This window comes from Poromitra crassiceps (assembly GCF_964638095.1).
Source record: "Poromitra crassiceps genome assembly, chromosome: 26".
NCBI classification, from domain to species: domain Eukaryota; kingdom Metazoa; phylum Chordata; class Actinopteri; order Beryciformes; family Melamphaidae; genus Poromitra; species Poromitra crassiceps.
This window is the reverse complement of record NC_139640.1, coordinates 5,832,747-5,853,468: the sequence shown is the minus strand read 5'-3', so window position 1 is coordinate 5,853,468 and position 20,722 is coordinate 5,832,747. Positions and strand designations below refer to the sequence as shown.

Sequence of the window (20,722 nt, the reverse complement as noted above, 5' to 3'; positions counted from 1 at the left end):
GGCCCTTAGGATGCGATCGCACCTGCGCTCGGTTTTCTTCGGTCCGCTTCATAGGGAAAAGCTGCCTCTGTTTCATTATTCTGTTACGTTTGTTTAGGCCTTATAGATACAGTCGGTCTGTGTGGGAACGCCCATAAAATGTTACTGCGGCCGGCGCGCGAGACTAGACAGTGGGGTAAACCCCCCATATATCTCAATGGGCTGACTCACCAAAGGACGGTGCTGCGGCTCTACACTACAGGATTGTGGATTTTAGAGCATGTACATAGACGTGGGTTCAGATATGAGTTTACTGCGGTGGTTGAATCCCCACGATCCTGTCTGGCTGGGCTGGGCTAGCAGCTAAATGCTAACTATGCTGAATGGGGAGAACGGGAGGATTTCCCCCACCCTCTGACCACGCACCTAGCCAGCTACCCCAGCTTATATCATCTAAATCTATTACAAACAAACTGGAACTTGTAAACAAAGAGTCACATGATTCACAAGCAACTCACTTAGGCCCAATCAAATTCTTATTTTTACCCCGACCCCTTGTTTTTGAGTGTCCCTCACTTTGACACCATGATTGATTGAAATGGGGTAGGAATGTAATAGTACTGACTGACGTCAGCAAACTGTAGCTTACAGTTTAAATTAAATTAAATTTTAAATTTAAATTTAGAATTAAATCCTAAAAAATTAACTTTTGATGTGAAAAAGTGTGAAAAACTAAAGAAATGCGTGGTGTTGTTTTTCCATACATTATTAAATAGGTGCACTAGTGAATACCCAGGGATGTGATCTAAAATAGGGAAAAAAGTCATTTTTCATTTAAGCATCTTTACAGCCTGGACCGAAACACAGTTTTGATCTATATAGCTAATCACCTTTTCATAACAACTGTAGGGGGGTAATTTGTTATATAACTCGCCCGTTTGGAGTAAAATAGACAATAGAAAAGTGGGTGATTGACAGGTCGCCTGTCCAGTGATCATGCAGCTTGCCAATCACGGACCAATAGCAGGCGGAGCTGCGGCTCTGGGAATCCCAAAACTTACGTGAGCTGCGCAAGGACCACAAGAGGGCGACAGACAACACCTTGCTGCAAAACGTGTGTCCAAAAAATAGTGGCTGGGTTTGTCCATATTATTTAGGTAAGTGGCTCCTCCCCCCAGGGCCGCTGGAAGTCAATTTAAGCAGAGGGTGCTGAGAGGAAGGGACTCAAAAAAAATTAAAAAAAATGTTACATTTTTTTGCCATATTTAGAGGAATATCTCATTTTAAATTAACATTAGGATACTGTTGTGATGTAATTATTCAGTATTTTCTCCTTTTCTCACTGATTCAGAGCAAAGAGGGAGATATAGCATGATGATAATGCTCTATATCTCCCTATTTGCTCTGAATACACCAGTTAACATGACACAGACTTAACATGATAGAAATATTATCAGCAAACTTAATGACTAGACAAATTATTCTGATGTGAATGGCAATGATTATATCAAGAAACATTGACTCCTCTCTTTGCTGTATAGTGGGAGGTGCATTTTTGAGTAGGCTATTAAAATAGCATGTCAAGTTCACATTTCTTTATTGCCAGATTAAACAATTCGTATTGGTTGTTGGTTGGTTCAACACAACATGTGCGCGCATGCGCGCTTCTTCTTCTTCTCTAGGCTACAAGCATGTAACTTCCTTGATTGTTATTGTTGATAATTCTATTTAAATAGGCTACATTTTCAGTATATCAATAATGCAATCATTTCCCGAAACATTCCCAAACAAGAAAGGAACATAGTGCACTGCAAAATATTTTTAATTACATTTGTTAAAAAAAAAAAAAAAAGGAAAAAAAAAAAATCATCTCGCCACTAGGGGGTGCTGCAGCACCTGCAGCACCCGTACTTCCCGCGGCCCTGCCTCCCCCTCCTCCTGCTAGTGTCTGCTCATACGATGCTATGTCAGCTATCTCTGTCTGTCTGTCTGTTAAGGTTTTCATAGGATGATGTATTGTATGTCCACTATGCCCTGGGGCTCAGTGGCGCTCCCCGCAGGATCTCATGCATACTGCTTGGATTCGAGAGCAGAGCCTTTCCCACAAATACAACTATGTATTTGTATGTCCATTTGTAATAAATGGTCCAAAGTCCCTTGACATAAGTGTCTCTGACTGAAATATAAGTAAGAATAATATTGCACCATCTAATGCAAGGTATGGAAAAAAATAATGGCACTACCTATATGAAGACCATAACCGTAACCTCTGTTTTATGATGATGAAGGCTGAGGTGGGGACTCTAGTCACATTTTGTAACTTCTTGAGACTTGATGTGATGCATGAAGAGACTTGAGACTTGACATGACATACTGTAACATGGGTTCTGGACTGGTGACGTTTGGACTTGACTTGCCTTGACATGACTTGGAATCTGGTGACTTGGACTTGTTGTGCCTGAAGACTTGAGGCTGACTTGGGATTAGAGCAAATTTGACTTGGACACATCCCTGGATGGAGGAAAACGGTATTCAAGACAGCATCATATGATCGCCCTAAACTCTCAATTGCAGTCTCATGTTTTTCCACATGTTGTCCTTTCACCCATTGATACCTGATGCAGCATTTGTGTGTGTATCCCTTTAAGACCGCGAACCGCGTCAATGCGGTTCGCGGTCTTAAAGGCATACACACACAAATGCTGCATCAGGTATCAATGGGTTAAACTAGAATGACCACTCCTGTTATAGTGGATGGAGGTGTTGACCGTAGAAGACAGGTGTAATAACATGCAACTGTTAAGATATAGTGTGTAGATCCAAACAAGTCTGTGTTCATATGATGGAATAGATACAGTGTAACACTGCTTCATTGTAATCCTCCACTCAACTAAACCAAAGGCTAAACTAAAAAGGCAACAATGGGAGTATGTTCCCCTCGAATCGGTTTAGTAGTAGGGATGGGCATCGAATTTCGAATTTTCGAATAATCGTTGTTATTATCAAGGTCGACTTTTATTATTGAAATTCGAAATTCGAAAAAAAAAAAAAAAAAAATTAGTGAAATGTTGCATTGTCTCCCCTGATTCTAAGTATAGTCAAATCGCTTGGTTTGAGCAAGTAAAACAATTTTTATAAGCATTTTAAGCAAGGTTTATGGAAAAATGAATGGTGGATGAATAGTCTAGGGAATCTGTGAGAAAAAATGACCCAACCTTAAACTAATTGCAACAGAAATTATTTGTGTTGTATTCAGCTCTTGAAACTTTCCAATTTAACATACTGAAAATCCCAGAAAATCCCAGTAGTGGAACATTGTCAAAATTGGCATTGTCTCCACAAAGGAGGTGATGTTTTCGGTGCCGTTTGTCTGACCGTTTGTCTGTTAGCAGGAGGATTACGGCAAAACTACTGGGCCGGTTTTCATGAAACTTGGTGGAAGGGTGTAGCATGGGCCAAGGAAGAACCTATTACATTTTGGGGCGGATCTGATCTGGGTCGGCTCAATGGAGGGGGCGGGGCTAGGGAAAAGGGTCCGTTGCAGGTGGGAGGGGGTGTGGTCAGGAAAGGGGCGGGGCTAGGGAAAAGCCCTACCAAACATACTGTAACATAACAAAACAAAACATAAATTATAGCTGCTGCGCAGCAAGGGGTCGTGGCCGGGCAAGTCTCAAGTCTTTTAGCTATATAGTCCAAGTCGCGTCTCAAGTCTTTAGTCACAAGTCCAAGTCAAGTCTCAAGTCTCTTATGGATGAGCTTTCTGTCATCTGCTGCATGCAATCCAGGCTGCTTAGATTAGAACACTGCCGTTCATGACAGGGCTGGGGCAGAAGGCAGCAGGTTAAGTACATGGCAGTTGAACATAGAAGCGGAGAGAGTAGGGACAGTGGAGGCAGACAGAGATAGACTGAAAAATTGTTTATTTATACTTTGGCATGTATGACATTACCGATGACATGACAGCAACAACTATGACATCACCCACCCAGTCTGCTCAGCCAGGAAGGATGACATCATTGATGACATAATCACTGATGACATCATTGATGACATCACTGATGTTGTCATTGCTCAAGTGACATCACATCATTAGGTATAGCTGGTATATATCGTGCATTCCTTTATAACTGGGAACTGGTAATCTTACCGGTTCAAAGTTGATGAGCTGGTACGTGACGTCACTAGAGCTGGTATTTCCCATTCCAAACTGGTAGGAGCCTCAGCAGCCCCGACGTAAAAAATCCAAGATGGCTGATCCGCGCAACAACAGTACCGGTAGTTATAATCGTATAAATGCTATTTAGCACTTCTGTCTTGTTTGTGTCTCATTAAATCAGCTGTACACACAGCACGGCCTACTTCTATCTGTGTGTGCAAAATGCAAAAGCGCGAAATGCCACGAAATGCCTTGTTATCTGTTATTGCTAACAATGGCTAGCCTGGCTAGCGAGTGGATCTGACCAGTGAACAAACAGTGAACTTCCCAGCTCAACTTTTCTGCAAATGGAACGCTAACAAAACGGATGTGACGTAATTTAGCCTCCACATCCCAGTTATTTTGCGATAAAGGAACGCACTTATAATATCTGCTCCTGGAGTTGTTTGAAACACAGTCACTGAAGAACTAAATCTATAAATGAAAATAAATAAACTGACAGTCCTTCAAGTCAGTTTTGGTGGAGCACAAAGTCCTTCATCACTGGTGTTAGTGGTAGGGAGTGGACTTGGTTCAGGCGATGTGTCCCCAGTGCTTGGCGGATCCGGATCCGACACAAGTGGGCCAGACTGCGAGGACATCTCTTGGCCTCCAGAAAGACCCTGAGAGCCTCAGGATCAGCCCATTTCTCCAGCTGTGCCTGCTCTGTGGTCACCAGGGCCGGGTCAGCACCGTGGTCCAGCAGCAGCTGGACGAAGGCCGTGTTGCACCTGTTACGCAGCACCCACTCCAGCAGGTGAGAAGCCACGTCACGGGTCAGAACGCCAGCAGCCTGGAGCAGCAGGTGGAAGCAGTCCAGGCGGTTGTGTGTAGCACTGATGTAGAGAGGGGTCAGGGTGAGTGAGCCGTGTATCCTTCTGTTAGGGTCGGCCCCGGCCTCCAGGAGGATCCGGACACAGTCCAGGTGACCGCGGGACGCGGCAGAGAATAGAGGCGTCCAGTTATTCTCATCAGCTAGGTCTACCTGTGCTCCCTGTGTGATCAGGTAGTCCACACAGGCAGCATGACCCCCAAAGGCTGCGAGCCCCAGAGGGGTCCACCTCCACCACCCATAAAGACACAGCTCATTGATCTGCCTTCTGAAGTGGTCTTCCTGCAGCAGGCTCCTCAGTGTGTCCAGGTCTCCTGCCCTGACGGCATCATAGAGCTGCATGTCACCATGCTCTGCTTGAACAGCCATTCCTTCAGATGTGTCACTGTACCACACTGACTTGTATGCTGTGTTTTCCACCACTTGATCAGCCAGGAAGGATTTATGACATCAATGATGACATCACAATTGCTCAAGTAACATCACTGATGATGTCACAACTGCTTTTATGACATCACTGATGACATCACAACCTCTTATGACATGACTGATATCACAATGCCTCTGACATCACTGATGATGTCACAATTTATGACATCACTGATGACATCACTGAGACTTTGTGTGTGAGAGTGAGTGGATTTATGACATCACTGATGATGTCATCAGTGGGACAGACAGACAAACAGACAGAGCCCTAGCTCCCTTAGATAGATAGATGTGCGAATTTTTTATGTATTTCCAGACACTTTTAGAGACACTGAGTGAATAAATTCATTACCGTAACACTTTTTTAATAGGAAATATGAAACAACAATTTTTTTTTTCCAATGGCAAGCACTTCAATATGCTCAAGGGTATCACTCAAAATGTGTATGATTAACAAATACAAAGTTGTAGCTAACATTGCGAGAAATGCCATCATACATCATACTACAGTACATGAGGAAAAAAAATCTGTTCTACTTAGAGACTCAACAACCATTTCTGTGGATTCCTTGCCCCCAAAAATGTGGAAATAGACACCAAATTTGTAATTCTAGGTCTAGTTGGAGTCAAGATATGGCCACAATTTTAATAATGGCAGCCATTTAAAAAAAAACGTCATTTTAACATACTTCCACTAATGGGATTTTCTGGGATTTTTCACTACAGTGTTTCGGGCATCAATATAAACATAAAAATGTGAAAATAAATTCTGTTGCAATTAGTTTAAGGTCAAACCTTATTTTCCCTAGACTAGAAATCCCATGAAGAGGGAGAGGGGGTGACTTTGGCACCCCTTTGGCACTCAGACCTGAGCCTACTAAATATTTAATGAACCACTCATGATTGTCAAAACTGTTTTTTATTTTCGAAAATGTCAATGTCATGTAACATGTTCTTTACTTCAGTGGTGCAATGCTTGTTTGAGCTAAAAATCCACAGCAGAAGCTTTTTATATTAATTAATAAAGCCGTAGACTTAGAATCAGGGGAGACAATGCAACATTTCACTCACAAAAAAAAAACATTTTTAATTTTTTTTTACATTTTTATTTTTGTTTTCGAATTTCGAATTAAATTCGAATTTGGCCAGCGAATTTCGAATAGTGTTTTTGCTAGAAATGCCCATCCCTATTTAGTAGCTCTTGTTGAAGGCCCACGCAGCTCTGCCTCATGGTGCTCTACTGCCATCTGCTGGGACTTCACGTTATTGCATCAGCTCCTCCATAATGAGAGAGACCATTCACATCCTCTTCTTATCTACAGGATGAGTCTTCTGCTAAAAAGAAATACAGGAGTGGGTCCACTAAACCCCAGAGAAGATACTGTATCACTGTTTGGTCATTGTGATGAATTAGAAGCCTAGCAAAGATCATTAAACTAGTTCAGAGGGAACTGATGCTCCATGATGGTAGTTGTGTTTTTGTTTTAGGTATGATATCTAATATTGTAGATTTTTGTTGTTGTTGTTGTTGCTTGATCTTTGCTCTCCATTATAATGATAAAACTACAAGATCATCCTCGCTCATGTTCAGGCTCTCAGATCCAAACCCAGAAAAAGTCTCTGGAAAAACGGTGTCACCATCCCTTGAGGATCATGTGGTTTTTTTATATTGCCTTTTGCTTTCCATGTTCAAAACCCCATATGAAGAAGACACTGCATTCAAATGGATGAGACAAGTCATTCAGAGAACTACAGGGGAAACTATTGAATTAAGAGCAGTGTTGGGCAAGTTACTTAAAATGTAATATACTACATATTACTAGTTACTTTCATTTGAAAGTAATAAGTGAATTTACAATATTACTCTCTGTGTAGAGTAACTCGTTACTTATTACACTACTTTTGCATTACTTTTACCAAAAGAACAGCAGCAGCAGAATGACATCGCCGCCCCGGAACCATCCCTAAAAATAATTTCAACCGCCTTGAAGTCAGTGTAAACAATCCAAAATTCTAAATGTTATTCTTTTCCTTTGTTATTGTCATCTATAGTGCTTATTTGCATAACACACACAGTTTGATTAGGAAATGATTGTATCTTTTTTAAATATGTGCTTTGATTTAATCAAATGTAACTCAATTTGTAACTTGAGTTACTTCACAAAGTAACTGGTATAATATTACTGAATTCCTATAAGTAATAAGTTACATTACTGAGTTACTGCTAAAAGTAATATATTACATGTAATATGTTACTTTTGTAATTAGTTACCCCCAACACTGATTAAGAGTAAGAAGGGCCATTCACATGATTTCTTATATAAGAGCCAGGTTATTCTATCACCATTTCCCTCAATCTCTACTTTGATTTCTCTCTCTCAGCCATCTAACCAGTGATCCGACGACTCGTAAACATCCGCACAGTGTTTGCATGTGTTGTTTGTGGTCCAAATTCAGCAGCTTCTTGGCCTGTACTGTTAGAGCTTTTTAGCCCCCAACCCCCAAAATAATAGTGACCCCCCCACTATCTCTGGAGGTTTGAAGCATACGAACGTTTGTGCGCACATGAGAATTTCATAAACAAAACGTAACAATTGTGGTTAAAATGTGCTCTTTTTTATTGCATTTCACGCATTCTGTAGTTCACACATTCTTTAGGCCAATTTCACACATTCAGGAGATCATTTTGCGACCCACCCAGTGGTGTCCATGACCCCCTGGGGGGGGGGGGGGGGGGGGTCCCGACCCCCACTTGGGGAGTATTGGGGAGATCAGAGAGAAGCTTCTTGGCTAGTGACTACACTGTGGAATATTCAGGAGATCAGAGAGAAGCTTCTTGGCTAGTGACTACACTGTAGAGTATTGAGGAGATCAGAGAGAAGCTTCTTGGCTAGTGACTACACTGTAGAGTATTGAGGAGATCAGAGAGAAGCTTCTTGGCTAGTGACTACACTGTAGAGTATTGAGGAGATCAGAGAGAAGCTTCATGGCTAGTGACTACAATGTAGAGTATTGAGGAGATCAGAGAGAAGCTTCTTGGCTAGTGACTACACTGTAGAGTATTGAGGAGATCAGAGAGAAGCTTCTTGGCTAGTGACTACACTGTAGAGTATTGAGGAGATCAGAGAGAAGCTTCATGGCTAGTGACTACACTGTAGAGTATTGAGGAGATCAGAGAGAAGCTTCTTGGCTAGTGACTACACTGTAGAGTATTGAGGAGATCAGAGAGAAGCTTCTTGGCTAGTGACTACACTGTAGAGTATTGAGGAGATCAGAGAGAAGCTTCTTGGCCAGTGACTACACTGTAGAGTATTGAGGAGATCAGAGAGAAGCTTCATGGCTAGTGACTACACTGTAGAGTATTGAGGAGATCAGAGAGAAGCTTCTTGGCTAGTGACTACAATGTAGAGTATTGAGGAGATCAGAGAGAAGCTTCTTGGCTAGTGACTACACTGTAGAGTATTGAGGAGATCAGAGAGAAGCTTCTTGGCTAGTGACTACACTGTAGAGTATTGAGGAGATCAGAGAGAAGCTTCTTGGCTAGTGACTACACTGTAGAGTATTGAGGAGATCAGAGAGAAGCTTCTTGGCTAGTGACTACACTGTAGAGTATTGTGGAGATCAGAGAGAAGCTTCATGGCTAGTGACTACACTGTAGAGTATTGAGGAGATCAGAGAGAAGCTTCTTGGCTAGTGACTACAATGTAGAGTATTGAGGAGATCAGAGAGAAGCTTCTTGGCCAGTGACTACACTGTAGAGTATTGAGGAGATCAGAGAGAAGCTTCTTGGCCACTGACTACACTGTAGAGTATTGAGGAGATCACAGAGAAGCTTCTTGGCTAGTGACTACACTGTAGAATATTGAGGAGAACAGAGAGAAGCTTCATGGCTAGTGACTACACTGTAGAATATTGAGGAGAACAGAGAGAAGCTTCATGGCTAGTGACTACACTGTAGAGTATTGAGGAGATCAGAGAGAAGCTTCTTGGCTAGTGACTACACAATCAAGAGTCTTTGATGGTGGGTTTAATCTACAGGTCTCCTAGTGGAACAGAGACTAACAATGACAACCTTGTGGCCCTAATGAAAGAGGTGTCAATTAAAAAGTATGTGCATAAGCTAATTATGGGAGATTTTAATTTCCCAAATATTGACTGGAATATAACTGACGCAGAGGGGGATAGCCAAACATCACTGGACAATCGATTTTTGGACTGTATACAAAACTCACTGCTGTTTCAGCATGTACTGGAACCAACAAGGTGGAGAGGTGGTGACGTACCACATGTGCTGGATCTTATACTAACAAATGTGGACAATATGATTGATGATATTCAGTATTTAGGCCCTTTAGGTAAAAGTGACCATTGTATTTTGTTGTTTAAGGCAATTTGTTATACAAAAACACTGAGGAATGGATCGGTAAGAAAGAATTATAATAAGGGGAACTTTGAAGGAGCACGCAGAGAGCTGGAATGCTTTGACTGGGCTCATTACCTTTCCAATCACGGTGTTGACATCAAATGGAGACTAATAAAGTCTAAGTTGGGGGAAATTGAAGAAAAGTATGTACCAAACAGTATTAGTAGGTCTCAAATTAGAAAACATAACTTTGCCTTAGATGATATCACAAAAAATAAAATTAAAGAAAAAAATAGCCTTGCAAGGAAGGCTATAAAAAGTAGAAATCCAGAGGTACAGCAGGAATATCGACGAGTTAGAAATGTTGTGAGAATGAGAACTAGGTATTTAAGAAGGAAATATGAATTGGACCTAGTAAGACAATCTAAACTAAAACCAAAGGTCATTTGGAACTACATTAATAGGAGGACAAGAATAAAAACATCAGTAGGAGACTTATACACCAATCAGGAAGACATAAAGTCCCCTAAAACGGATAGTGACTCTGAAAAGGCGGAAATACTGTCAGATTTTTTTAACAGTGTATTTGTGAACGAACCAGGAGGGCTTGTACCCGAGTTGCCCAGATTTGAAGTTCAAACAACAGAATCTTTTACAATTACTATTGAAGACACGAAAAAGCTTCTACAGAATACTAACATTTATAAATCTCCAGGTCCGGATGCAATTCACCCTAGGATCTTGAAGGAATTGGCTTGTGTGATTGCAGAGCCGTTATCTGAATTATTTAACAAATCTTTGGATGAATCAACTTTGCCGTGTGACTGGAAAGTGGCACAAATTAGTGCAATTTTCAAAAAAGGAAACAAGGCATTAGCAGGAAACTACAGACCAGTTAGTCTGACATCTGTAGTATGTAAAACAATGGAAAAATTAATTAGGACATATATTGTCGATCATATGAAGTCCAATGGACTTTTTAGTAACAAGCAGTATGGATTTTTATCCGGAAGATCAACGACACTTCAACTTCTTACTGTCCTCGATAAGTGGTCGGCAGCCTTGGACAGAGGCCAGCCAGTAGACTGCATATATATGGACTTCCAAAAAGCCTTTGATAAGGTCCCTCATAAAAGATTAATATCAAAACTCAAGTCTTACTGCATAGATGATAGAGTCATTGACTGGATACAGGACTTTTTACGTAATAGGAAACAGCAGGTGATGGTCAATGGGGCCACTTCAGATTGGAAACCAGTGACGTCAGGAGTCCCTCAAGGATCAGTGCTGGGCCCTGTGCTTTTTGTTGTTTATATAAATGATTTACCATGTGTGATACAATCTGATGTATACCTCTTTGCTGACGATACGAAAATATTCCGAATCATAGCTGGGGACTCAGATATAGACCATCTTCAAGCAGATCTACACAGCATGAGTAAATGGTGTGACACCTGGTTACTAAAATTGAATCCAGACAAATGCAAACAGTTACATATTGGGAAATCAAGTGCAGAGGTTTCAAACTACACTGTTGGGGATCTGGGGATCCAACAAGTGGAGGAGGAGAGGGATATAGGAGTTGTAGTTGACAGCTCACTTGAATTTCAAACACATATATTGGAGAAAATAAAAAAAGCTAACTCTATGTTGGCGATCATTAAAAGAACCTTTTTGCATTTAAGTAAGGATTTATTTTTACCCCTGTATAAATCTTTGGTGAGATCTCAGCTGGAATATGCAAGTTCTGTGTGGTCTCCTTATAAAGTGAAATACATAGAAAAAATCGAGAAGGTACAGCGAAGAGCAACCAAATTGATTCCAGGGCTGGATGAGAAATCATACGAAGAGAGGTTAAGATACTTACAATTACCAACTCTAGTATACAGGAGACATAGAGGCGACATGATCGAGGTATACAAACTTGTTCATAAAATATATGATTTCACAGCCGAGCCTATTATCCATTTTTGGAACAATAAATATGTGTTAAGAGGGAATTCCCTGAAGCTATTTCCAACAAACTGTCGCTCTGAAAGGAGGAAAAACTTTTTTACAGTTCGTGCTGTAAGAGAATGGAATGAACTTCCAGACGAGGTGGTGCAGGCCCCTTCAGTTAACACGTTCAAAAACAGATTAGATAAACATTGGTTAACAAAGAATTTCTTGTATAACTATAGGGCAGGCTGTTGATTCTATTATGAGACCACGTATTTGGCTCTGGTACTTTGTTTTAATGTATGTTATATGTTGTTGTGTTGTATTGTTTTTTAAATGTATATTACAACGTGACTTCTTTTTATTTTTGTACTGAGTGTGAGTCTGGTGTAGAGGACTATAGTCCTGTACCAGAAATTTTCAATAAACTTCAATAAACTACACTGTAGAGTATTGAGGAGATCAGAGAGAAGCTTCTTGGCTAGTGACTACACTGTGGAGTATTGAGGAGATCAGAGAGAAGCTTCTTGGCTAGTGACTACACTGTAGAGTATTGAGGAGATCAGAGAGAAGCTTCTTGGCTAGTGACTACACTGTAGAGTATTGAGGAGATCAGAGAGAAGCTTCTTGGCTAGTGACTACACTGTAGAGTATTGAGGAGATCAGAGAGAAGCTTCTTGGCTAGTGACTACACTGTAGAGTATTGAGGAGATCAGAGAGAAGCTTCTTGGCTAGTGACTACACTGTAGAGTATTGAGGAGATCAGAGAGAAGCTTCTTGGCTAGTGACTACACTGTAGAGTATTGAGGAGATCAGAGAGAAGCTTCATGGCTAGTGACTACACTGTAGAGTATTGAGGAGATCAGAGAGAAGCTTCTTGGCTAGTGACTACACTGTAGAGTATTGAGGAGATCAGAGAGAAGCTTCTTGGCCAGTGACTACACTGTAGAGTATTGTGGAGATCAGAGAGAAGCTTCATGGCTAGTGACTACACTGTAGAGTATTGTGGAGATCAGAGAGAAGCTTCTTGGCTAGTGACTACACTGTAGAGTATTGAGGAGATCAGAGAGAAGCTTCTTGGCCACTGACTACACTGTAGAGTATTGAGGAGATCACAGAGAAGCTTCTTGGCTAGTGACTACACTGTAGAATATTGAGGAGAACAGAGAGAAGCTTCATGGCTAGTGACTACACTGTAGAATATTGAGGAGAACAGAGAGAAGCTTCATGGCTAGTGACTACACTGTAGAATATTGAGGAGAACAGAGAGAAGCTTCTTGGCTAGTGACTACACTGTAGAGTATTGAGGAGATCAGAGAGAAGCTTCATGGCTAGTGACTACACTGTAGAGTATTGAGGAGATCAGAGAGAAGCTTCATGGCTAGTGACTACACTGTAGAGTATTGAGGAGATCAGAGAGAAGCTTCTTGGCTAGTGACTACACTGTGGAGTATTGAGGAGATCAGAGAGAAGCTTCTTGGCTAGTGACTACACTGTAGAGTATTGAGGAGATCAGAGAGAAGCTTCTTGGCTAGTGACTACACTGTAGAGTATTGAGGAGATCAGAGAGAAGCTTCATGGCTAGTGACTACACTGTAGAGTATTGAGGAGATCAGAGAGAAGCTTCTTGGCTAGTGACTACACTGTAGAGTATTGAGGAGATCAGAGAGAAGCTTCTTGGCTAGTGACTACACTGTAGAGTATTGAGGAGATCAGAGAGAAGCTTCTTGGCTAGTGACTACACTGTAGAGTATTGTGGAGATCAGAGAGAAGCTTCATGGCTAGTGACTACACTGTAGAGTATTGAGGAGATCAGAGAGAAGCTTCTTGGCTAGTGACTACACTGTAGAGTATTGAGGAGATCAGAGAGAAGCTTCTTGGCCAGTGACTACACTGTAGAGTATTGAGGAGATCAGAGAGAAGCTTCTTGGCCACTGACTACACTGTAGAGTATTGAGGAGATCACAGAGAAGCTTCTTGGCTAGTGACTACACTGTAGAATATTGAGGAGAACAGAGAGAAGCTTCATGGCTAGTGACTACACTGTAGAATATTGAGGAGAACAGAGAGAAGCTTCTTGGCTAGTGACTACACTGTAGAGTATTGAGGAGATCAGAGAGAAGCTTCTTGGCTAGTGACTACACTGTGGAGTATTGAGGAGATCAGAGAGAAGCTTCTTGGCTAGTGACTACACTGTAGAGTATTGAGGAGATCAGAGAGAAGCTTCTTGGCTAGTGACTACACTGTAGAGTATTGAGGAGATCAGAGAGAAGCTTCTTGGCTAGTGACTACACTGTAGAGTATTGAGGAGATCAGAGAGAAGCTTCTTGGCTAGTGACTACACTGTAGAGTATTGAGGAGATCAGAGAGAAGCTTCTTGGCTAGTGACTACAATGTAGAGTATTGAGGAGATCAGAGAGAAGCTTCTTGGCTAGTGACTACACTGTGGAGTATTGAGGAGATCAGAGAGAAGCTTCATGGCTAGTGACTACACTGTAGAGTATTGAGGAGATCAGAGAGAAGCTTCTTGGCTAGTGACTACACTGTAGAGTATTGAGGAGATCAGAGAGAAGCTTCATGGCTAGTGGGGGGGCGACCTGTTGTCGGCCAGCCAGTAACTGAGCCGGTGTTTCACTCGACCCTGTATTTTATTAGATCTTATTTTATTTTATTTATTTTACTTGATTATATTTTAATGTATATTTTTATCAGGATTTGATGGGTTTATTTTCTAATAGCACAAATTGTCTTTTATTTTATTTTATGCTTATTTCTATTGGTTATTCACTGTGCCCCACTTTCCCATATCATTCTCCCCCCTGCGTGGCAGGCACACCCACGCGTTACCCCCAGACTCTGACAAGTGCTTGTGGCACTCACACTGTTTTACACTTACACACATCCAGACATACACACAACAGTACACATTTTATAACAGTCATCATGAGGACCGCAATGGAAATAAGCTGTTAGCTTTATTGCGTTTTTATCCTTTTGATAATGGTGGGCCTGTGTATGTATATATGTATATTGTATATACTGTGTATTCATTATCAATAAAGAACTCAATCAATCAAAAAAAAACTACACTGTAGAGTATTGAGGAGATCAGAGAGAAGCTTCTTGGCTAGTGACTACACTGTAGAGTATTGAGGAGATCAGAGAGAAGCTTCTTGGCCACTGACTACACTGTAGAGTATTGAGGATATCAGAGAGAAGCTTCTTGGCTAGTGACTACACTGTAGAGTATTGAGGAGATCAGAGAGAAGCTTCTTGGCTAGTGACTACACTGTAGAGTATTGAGGAGATCAGAGAGAAGCTTCTTGGCTAGTGACTACACTGTAGAGTATTGAGGAGATCAGAGAGAAGCTTCTTGGCTAGTGACTACACTGTAGAGTATTGTGGAGATCAGAGAGAAGCTTCATGGCTAGTGACTACACTGTAGAGTATTGAGGAGATCAGAGAGAAGCTTCTTGGCTAGTGACTACACTGTAGAGTATTGAGGAGATCAGAGAGAAGCTTCATGGCTAGTGACTACACTGTAGAGTATTGAGGAGATCAGAGAGAAGCTTCATGGCTAGTGACTACACTGTGGAGTATTGAGGAGATCAGAGAGAAGCTTCATGGCTAGTGACTACACTGTGGAGTATTGAGGAGATCAGAGAGAAGCTTCATGGCTAGTGACTACACTGTAGAGTATTGAGGAGATCAGAGAGAAGCTTCATGGCTAGTGACTACACTGTAGAGTATTGAGGAGATCAGAGAGAAGCTTCTTGGCTAGTGACTACACTGTAGAGTATTGAGGAGATCAGAGAGAAGCTTCATGGCTAGTGACTACACTGTAGAGTATTGAGGAGATCAGAGAGAAGTTTCTTGGCTAGTGACTACACTGTGGAATATTGAGGAGATCAGAGAGAAGCTTCTTGGCTAGTGACTACACTGTAGAGTATTGAGGAGATCAGAGAGAAGCTTCATGGCTAGTGACTACACTGTAGAGTATTGAGGAGATCAGAGAGAAGCGATCTGGAAACTATTATGGCGCTCAGCTGTGATGGCTCATGTTGAAGGCATGTCCGCTGCTCTGGGCTCTGTCATCATAAAGCCAGGCGGTGTGCGTGAGAGTTCAGCCAGCCTCTTCAGACAGAATGTGCGCTATAGACTTGTCATGGCCGTTTCACAGCCTATGGGATGCCTCTATGCTGGAATGCCAAGTCTGACACACGCAGCCAATCGTGTGCAGTCTCTCTCTCAAACTCTCTCCCTCTATACCTCTCTCTATCTCCCCATCTCTCTCACTTTCTATTGTAAGCACATCTATAGATCGTTGAGGGCATGAGGAGTTTGAATGCACTCGTAATGCCTTATAAAACATCATGGATGAAATGCAGTGGAAAGTTTGAATGAGAATCAAATGAAAGTAGCTTTTTGCCCCACTCTCACTTTCTCCCCTCCATCTTCTGTTCTCTCTTCAGGTCCTGGGCACCCCGTCTGAGGACACCTGGCCTGGTGTTCACTCCTTGCCTCACTTCAAACCAGGTGAGACCCTTCAATTAACACACACACACACACACACACACACAAACACACACACCCTTGTACGTCTGTCCCCCTGAGGACATTCAATGGATGGTCTTTATTAGGGCTGGGTATTGGCAAGGATCTCATGATACGATACGTATCACGATACTTGGGTCACGATACGATTGTATCACGATATATTGCGATGCGATACATATTGCGATATATTGCGATATTCTACAGAATTTACTCAAAATTAAATAATAGAGCTAAAGATACAACACACTGTGTACCACCCAGGTAGTGTAATAATATGTACATCACTTTATACTGATAAGTTAGTGGACAAATTTAGTCAAAACTACTGAGTGTTGAGTGTAACTGAACGCATCGATATGGGAAATATCGATACAGTATCGATTAGGGGTGGGAATCACCAGATGCAGAGGCCTGGCATGGCATGGCCTGCAAAAAAAAATAATAATAATAATATCGCGATACTTGGCATCCAAGTATCGATACAGTATCGGGAAATAAAATATTGCGATATATTGCCGTATCGATTATATTGCCCAGCCCTAGTCTTTATTCAGCCAATGAGGGTTGATTTGCCACAGCATGGGCTTGTACTGTACAAGCATGGATTCTCAGGAAGCCATGCAATAAACCATCTGACCATTTTTATTTGTTCCGACGGTGCTGGGCCAGCAGGCACTGCCAGGGTCAGAAGATGGCAAAGTCAGGAGGACACTCAGTCAGTCAGTCAGTCAGTCAGTCAGTCACTCTCAGTCTCTCACCCATGGATGTTTAGTGAGGCTAAGGAATAGGGGGCATAGCTATGGATAGGAAGGATGTAGAGACTAGAGAGTAGGGATTTGAGGGGTGGGTAGGGGGATGGGGGGCGGTAAAACAAAAACTTAACTTAATATACTTAGCATAGCAGGTACGGGAAACAAACAAACAGTAACACCCACGTGTGTGTGTGTGTGTGTGTGTGTGTGTGTGTGTGTGTGTGTGTGTGTGTGTGCGTGCGTGCGTGCGCGTGCGTGGGTGGGTGGTTGTGAACACTTTGTAAAATAGTGGATTTCATTGAAAAACTGTATGGGAGCTGTGCATATCTTTTATTTTTGTTTTAGGTTATTGTTGAAGACCAATTATAATTCAGTACAGTTTTGACCTTTGCTGGTATTTGGAACACTTTGCAATGCCAACTGTGCATAAAAAAAATGTATAAATATTTTTTAGATACGGTAATTAACTTCGGTGATAATCTAAAAAATATCTATAAAAATGATTATCAGATGTGACTTTTGGATGGAATAAAATTGCAAATCTGTTGGCAATTTAAATGTTGATGTGCGAGTCATTAATCAGTCATTTTGCTGCCACTGTAGGGATAGGAAGGTGGTAGAGAGTCAGGATTCGAGAGGTGGGTAGAGGGAGTGGCTAGGGGGCTGTGGGTGGTGGGGGGTGGGTAGAGAGACATACAGAGGGCTGATGGAGAGAGAGGAGAGACATACAGAGGGCTGATGGAGAGAGAGGAGAGACATACAGAGAGCTGATGGAGAGAGGAGAGACATACAGAGAGCTGATGGAGAGAGAGGAGAGACATACAGAGGGCTGATGGAGAGAGAGGAGAGACATACAGAGGGCTGATGGAGAGAGGAGAGACATACAGAGGGCTGATGGAGAGAGAGGAGAGACATACAGAGGGCTGATGGAGAGAGGAGAGACATACAGAGGGCTGATGGAGAGAGAGGAGAGACATACAGAGGGCTGATGGAGAGAGGAGAGACATACAGAGGGCTGATGGAGAGAGAGGAGAGACATACAGAGGGCTGATGGAGAGAGAGGAGAGACATACAGAGGGCTGATGGAGAGAGAGGAGAGACATACAGAGGGCTGATGGAGAGAGAGGAGAGACATACAGAGGGCTGATGGAGAGAGGAGAGACATGCAGAGGGCTGATGGAGAGAGAGGAGAGACATACAGAGGGCTGATGGAGAGAGGAGAGACATACAGAGAGCTGATGGAGAGAGAGGAGAGACATACAGAGGGCTGATGGAGAGAGAGGAGAGACATACAGAGAGCTGATGGAGAGAGAGGAGAGACATACAGAGGGCTGATGGAGAGAGGAGAGACATACAGAGGGCTGATGGAGAGAGAGGAGAGACATACAGAGGGCTGATGGAGAGAGGAGAGACATACAGAGGGCTGATGGAGAGAGATGAGAGACATACAGAGGGCTGATGGAGAGAGAGGAGAGACATACAGAGAGCTGATGGAGAGAGAGGAGAGACATACAGAGAGCTGATGGAGAGAGAGGAGAGACATACAGAGAGAGGAGAGACATACAGAGAGCTGATGGAGAGAGAGGAGAGACATACAGAGAGCTGATGGAGAGAGGAGAGACATACAGAGGGCTGATGGAGAGAGAGGAGAGACATACAGAGGGCTGATGGAGAGAGGAGAGACATACAGAGGGCTGATGGAGAGAGGAGAGACATACAGAGGGCTGATGGAGAGAGGAGAGACATACAGAGGGCTGATGGAGAGAGAGGAGAGACATACAGAGGGCTGATGGAGAGAGAGGAGAGACATACAGAGGGCTGATGGAGAGAGGAGAGACATACAGAGAGCTGATGGAGAGAGAGGAGACATACAGAGGGCTGATGGAGAGAGGAGAGACATACAGAGGGCTGATGGAGAGAGAGGAGAGACATACAGAGGGCTGATGGAGAGAGAGGAGAGACATACAGAGGGCTGATGGAGAGAGGAGAGACATACAGAGGGCTGATGGAGAGAGAGGAGAGACATACAGAGGGCTGATGGAGAGAGAGGAGAGACATACAGAGGGCTGATGGAGAGAGGAGAGACATACAGAGAGCTGATGGAGAGAGAGGAGAGACATACAGAGGGCTGATGGAGAGAGAGGAGAGACATACAGAGGGCTGATGGAGAGAGGAGAGACATACAGAGGGCTGATGGAGAGAGGAGAGACATACAGAGGGCTGATGGAGAGAGAGGAGAGACATACAGAGGGCTGATGGAGAGAGGAGAGACATACAGAGAGCTGATGGAGAGAGAGGAGAGACATACAGAGAGCTGATGGAGAGAGAGGAGAGACACACAGAGGGCTGATGGAGAGAGAGGAGAGACATACAGAGGGCTGATGGAGAGAGAGGAGAGACATACATAGGACTGATGGAGAGAGAGGAGAGACATACAGAGAGCTGATGGAGAGAGAGGAGAGACATACAGAGAGAGGAGAGACATACAGAGGGCTGAAGCCATGGTGGGGGAGGAGGTAGTGTGGGCAGCGTTACAAACACATGTCACCCAACCCCCCCTGTCTCCAGTGGCCAATTATGGAGCAACCGGGGTGACACTCGCAGTCACACGCATGCACTCTCTCTCTCTCTCTCTCTCTCTCTCTCTCTCTCTCTCTCTCTCTCTCTCTCTCTCTCTCTCTCTCACACACACACAATCTCACATCCTGTGGCCATGACTACAGTTGGCTCTAGTTAGCCTCTCACACACTGCGTTGGACAGCTGTGCGGCTGTCTGAGCCCCCCCCCCCCCCCACACACACACACACACACACACACACACACACACACACACACACACACACACTCTGGCTTCCAACCATGACATGTGTTCATCTGATGTGTGCAGGTAGGATGTTATCATTGGCACCGTTTCACAAGAACACAGGGAGAGCTAGAAGTGACCTCCACCATGGCCTAAAAGTCCAGTCTGCTATGGTGTGTGTGTGTGTGTGTGTGTGTGTGTGTGTGTGTGTGTGTGTGTGTGTGTGTGTGTGTGTGTGTGTGTGTGTGTGCGCGCGTGTCGTGAGTCAGATCGGATCCGCCCCACAATTAAACGGGTTCTTTCTTGGCGTCATGCTACAGCCTTCCAAGTTTCATGAAAATCAGAGCAGCAGTTTGTCCGTAACCCTGCTCACAGACAGACAGACACAGCGTAACCCTGCTCACAGACAGACACCGACAGACAAACGTAACCCTGCTCACAGACACAGTGTAACCCTGCTCACAGACAGACAGACACAGCGTAACCCTGCTCACAGACAGACACCGACAGACAAACGTAACCCTGCTCACAGACAGACACAGTGTAACCCTGCTCACAGACACAGACAGACACAGCGTAACCCTGCTCACAGACAGACAGACACAGCGTAACCCTGCTCACAGACAGACAGACAGACACAGCGTAACCCTGCTCACAGACAGACAGACACAGCGTAACCCTGCTCACAGACACAGACAGACACAGCGTAACCCTGCTCACAGACAGACAGACACAGCGTAACCCTGCTCACAGACACAGACAGACACAGCGTAACCCTGCTCACAGACAGACAGACACAGCGTAACCCTGCTCACAGACAGACACAGCGTAACCCTGCTCACAGACACAGACAGACACAGCGTAACCCTGCTCA

At 43.3% G+C, this 20,722-nt stretch overlaps 1 protein-coding gene across 1 annotated transcript in view; it reads left to right on the top strand.

Annotated features, from left to right (window-relative positions):
• Window positions 1-20,722, top strand: part of cdk14 (cyclin dependent kinase 14) — a gene marked incomplete at both ends in the record, with an annotated part of 130,183 nt that overhangs the window by 93,793 nt on the left and 15,668 nt on the right. The window contains one exon of the mRNA XM_083661173.1: window positions 16,209-16,272. Within this exon, the coding sequence (XP_083517299.1) occupies window positions 16,209-16,272 (64 nt within the window). The remainder of the gene's footprint in view (window positions 1-16,208; window positions 16,273-20,722) is intronic.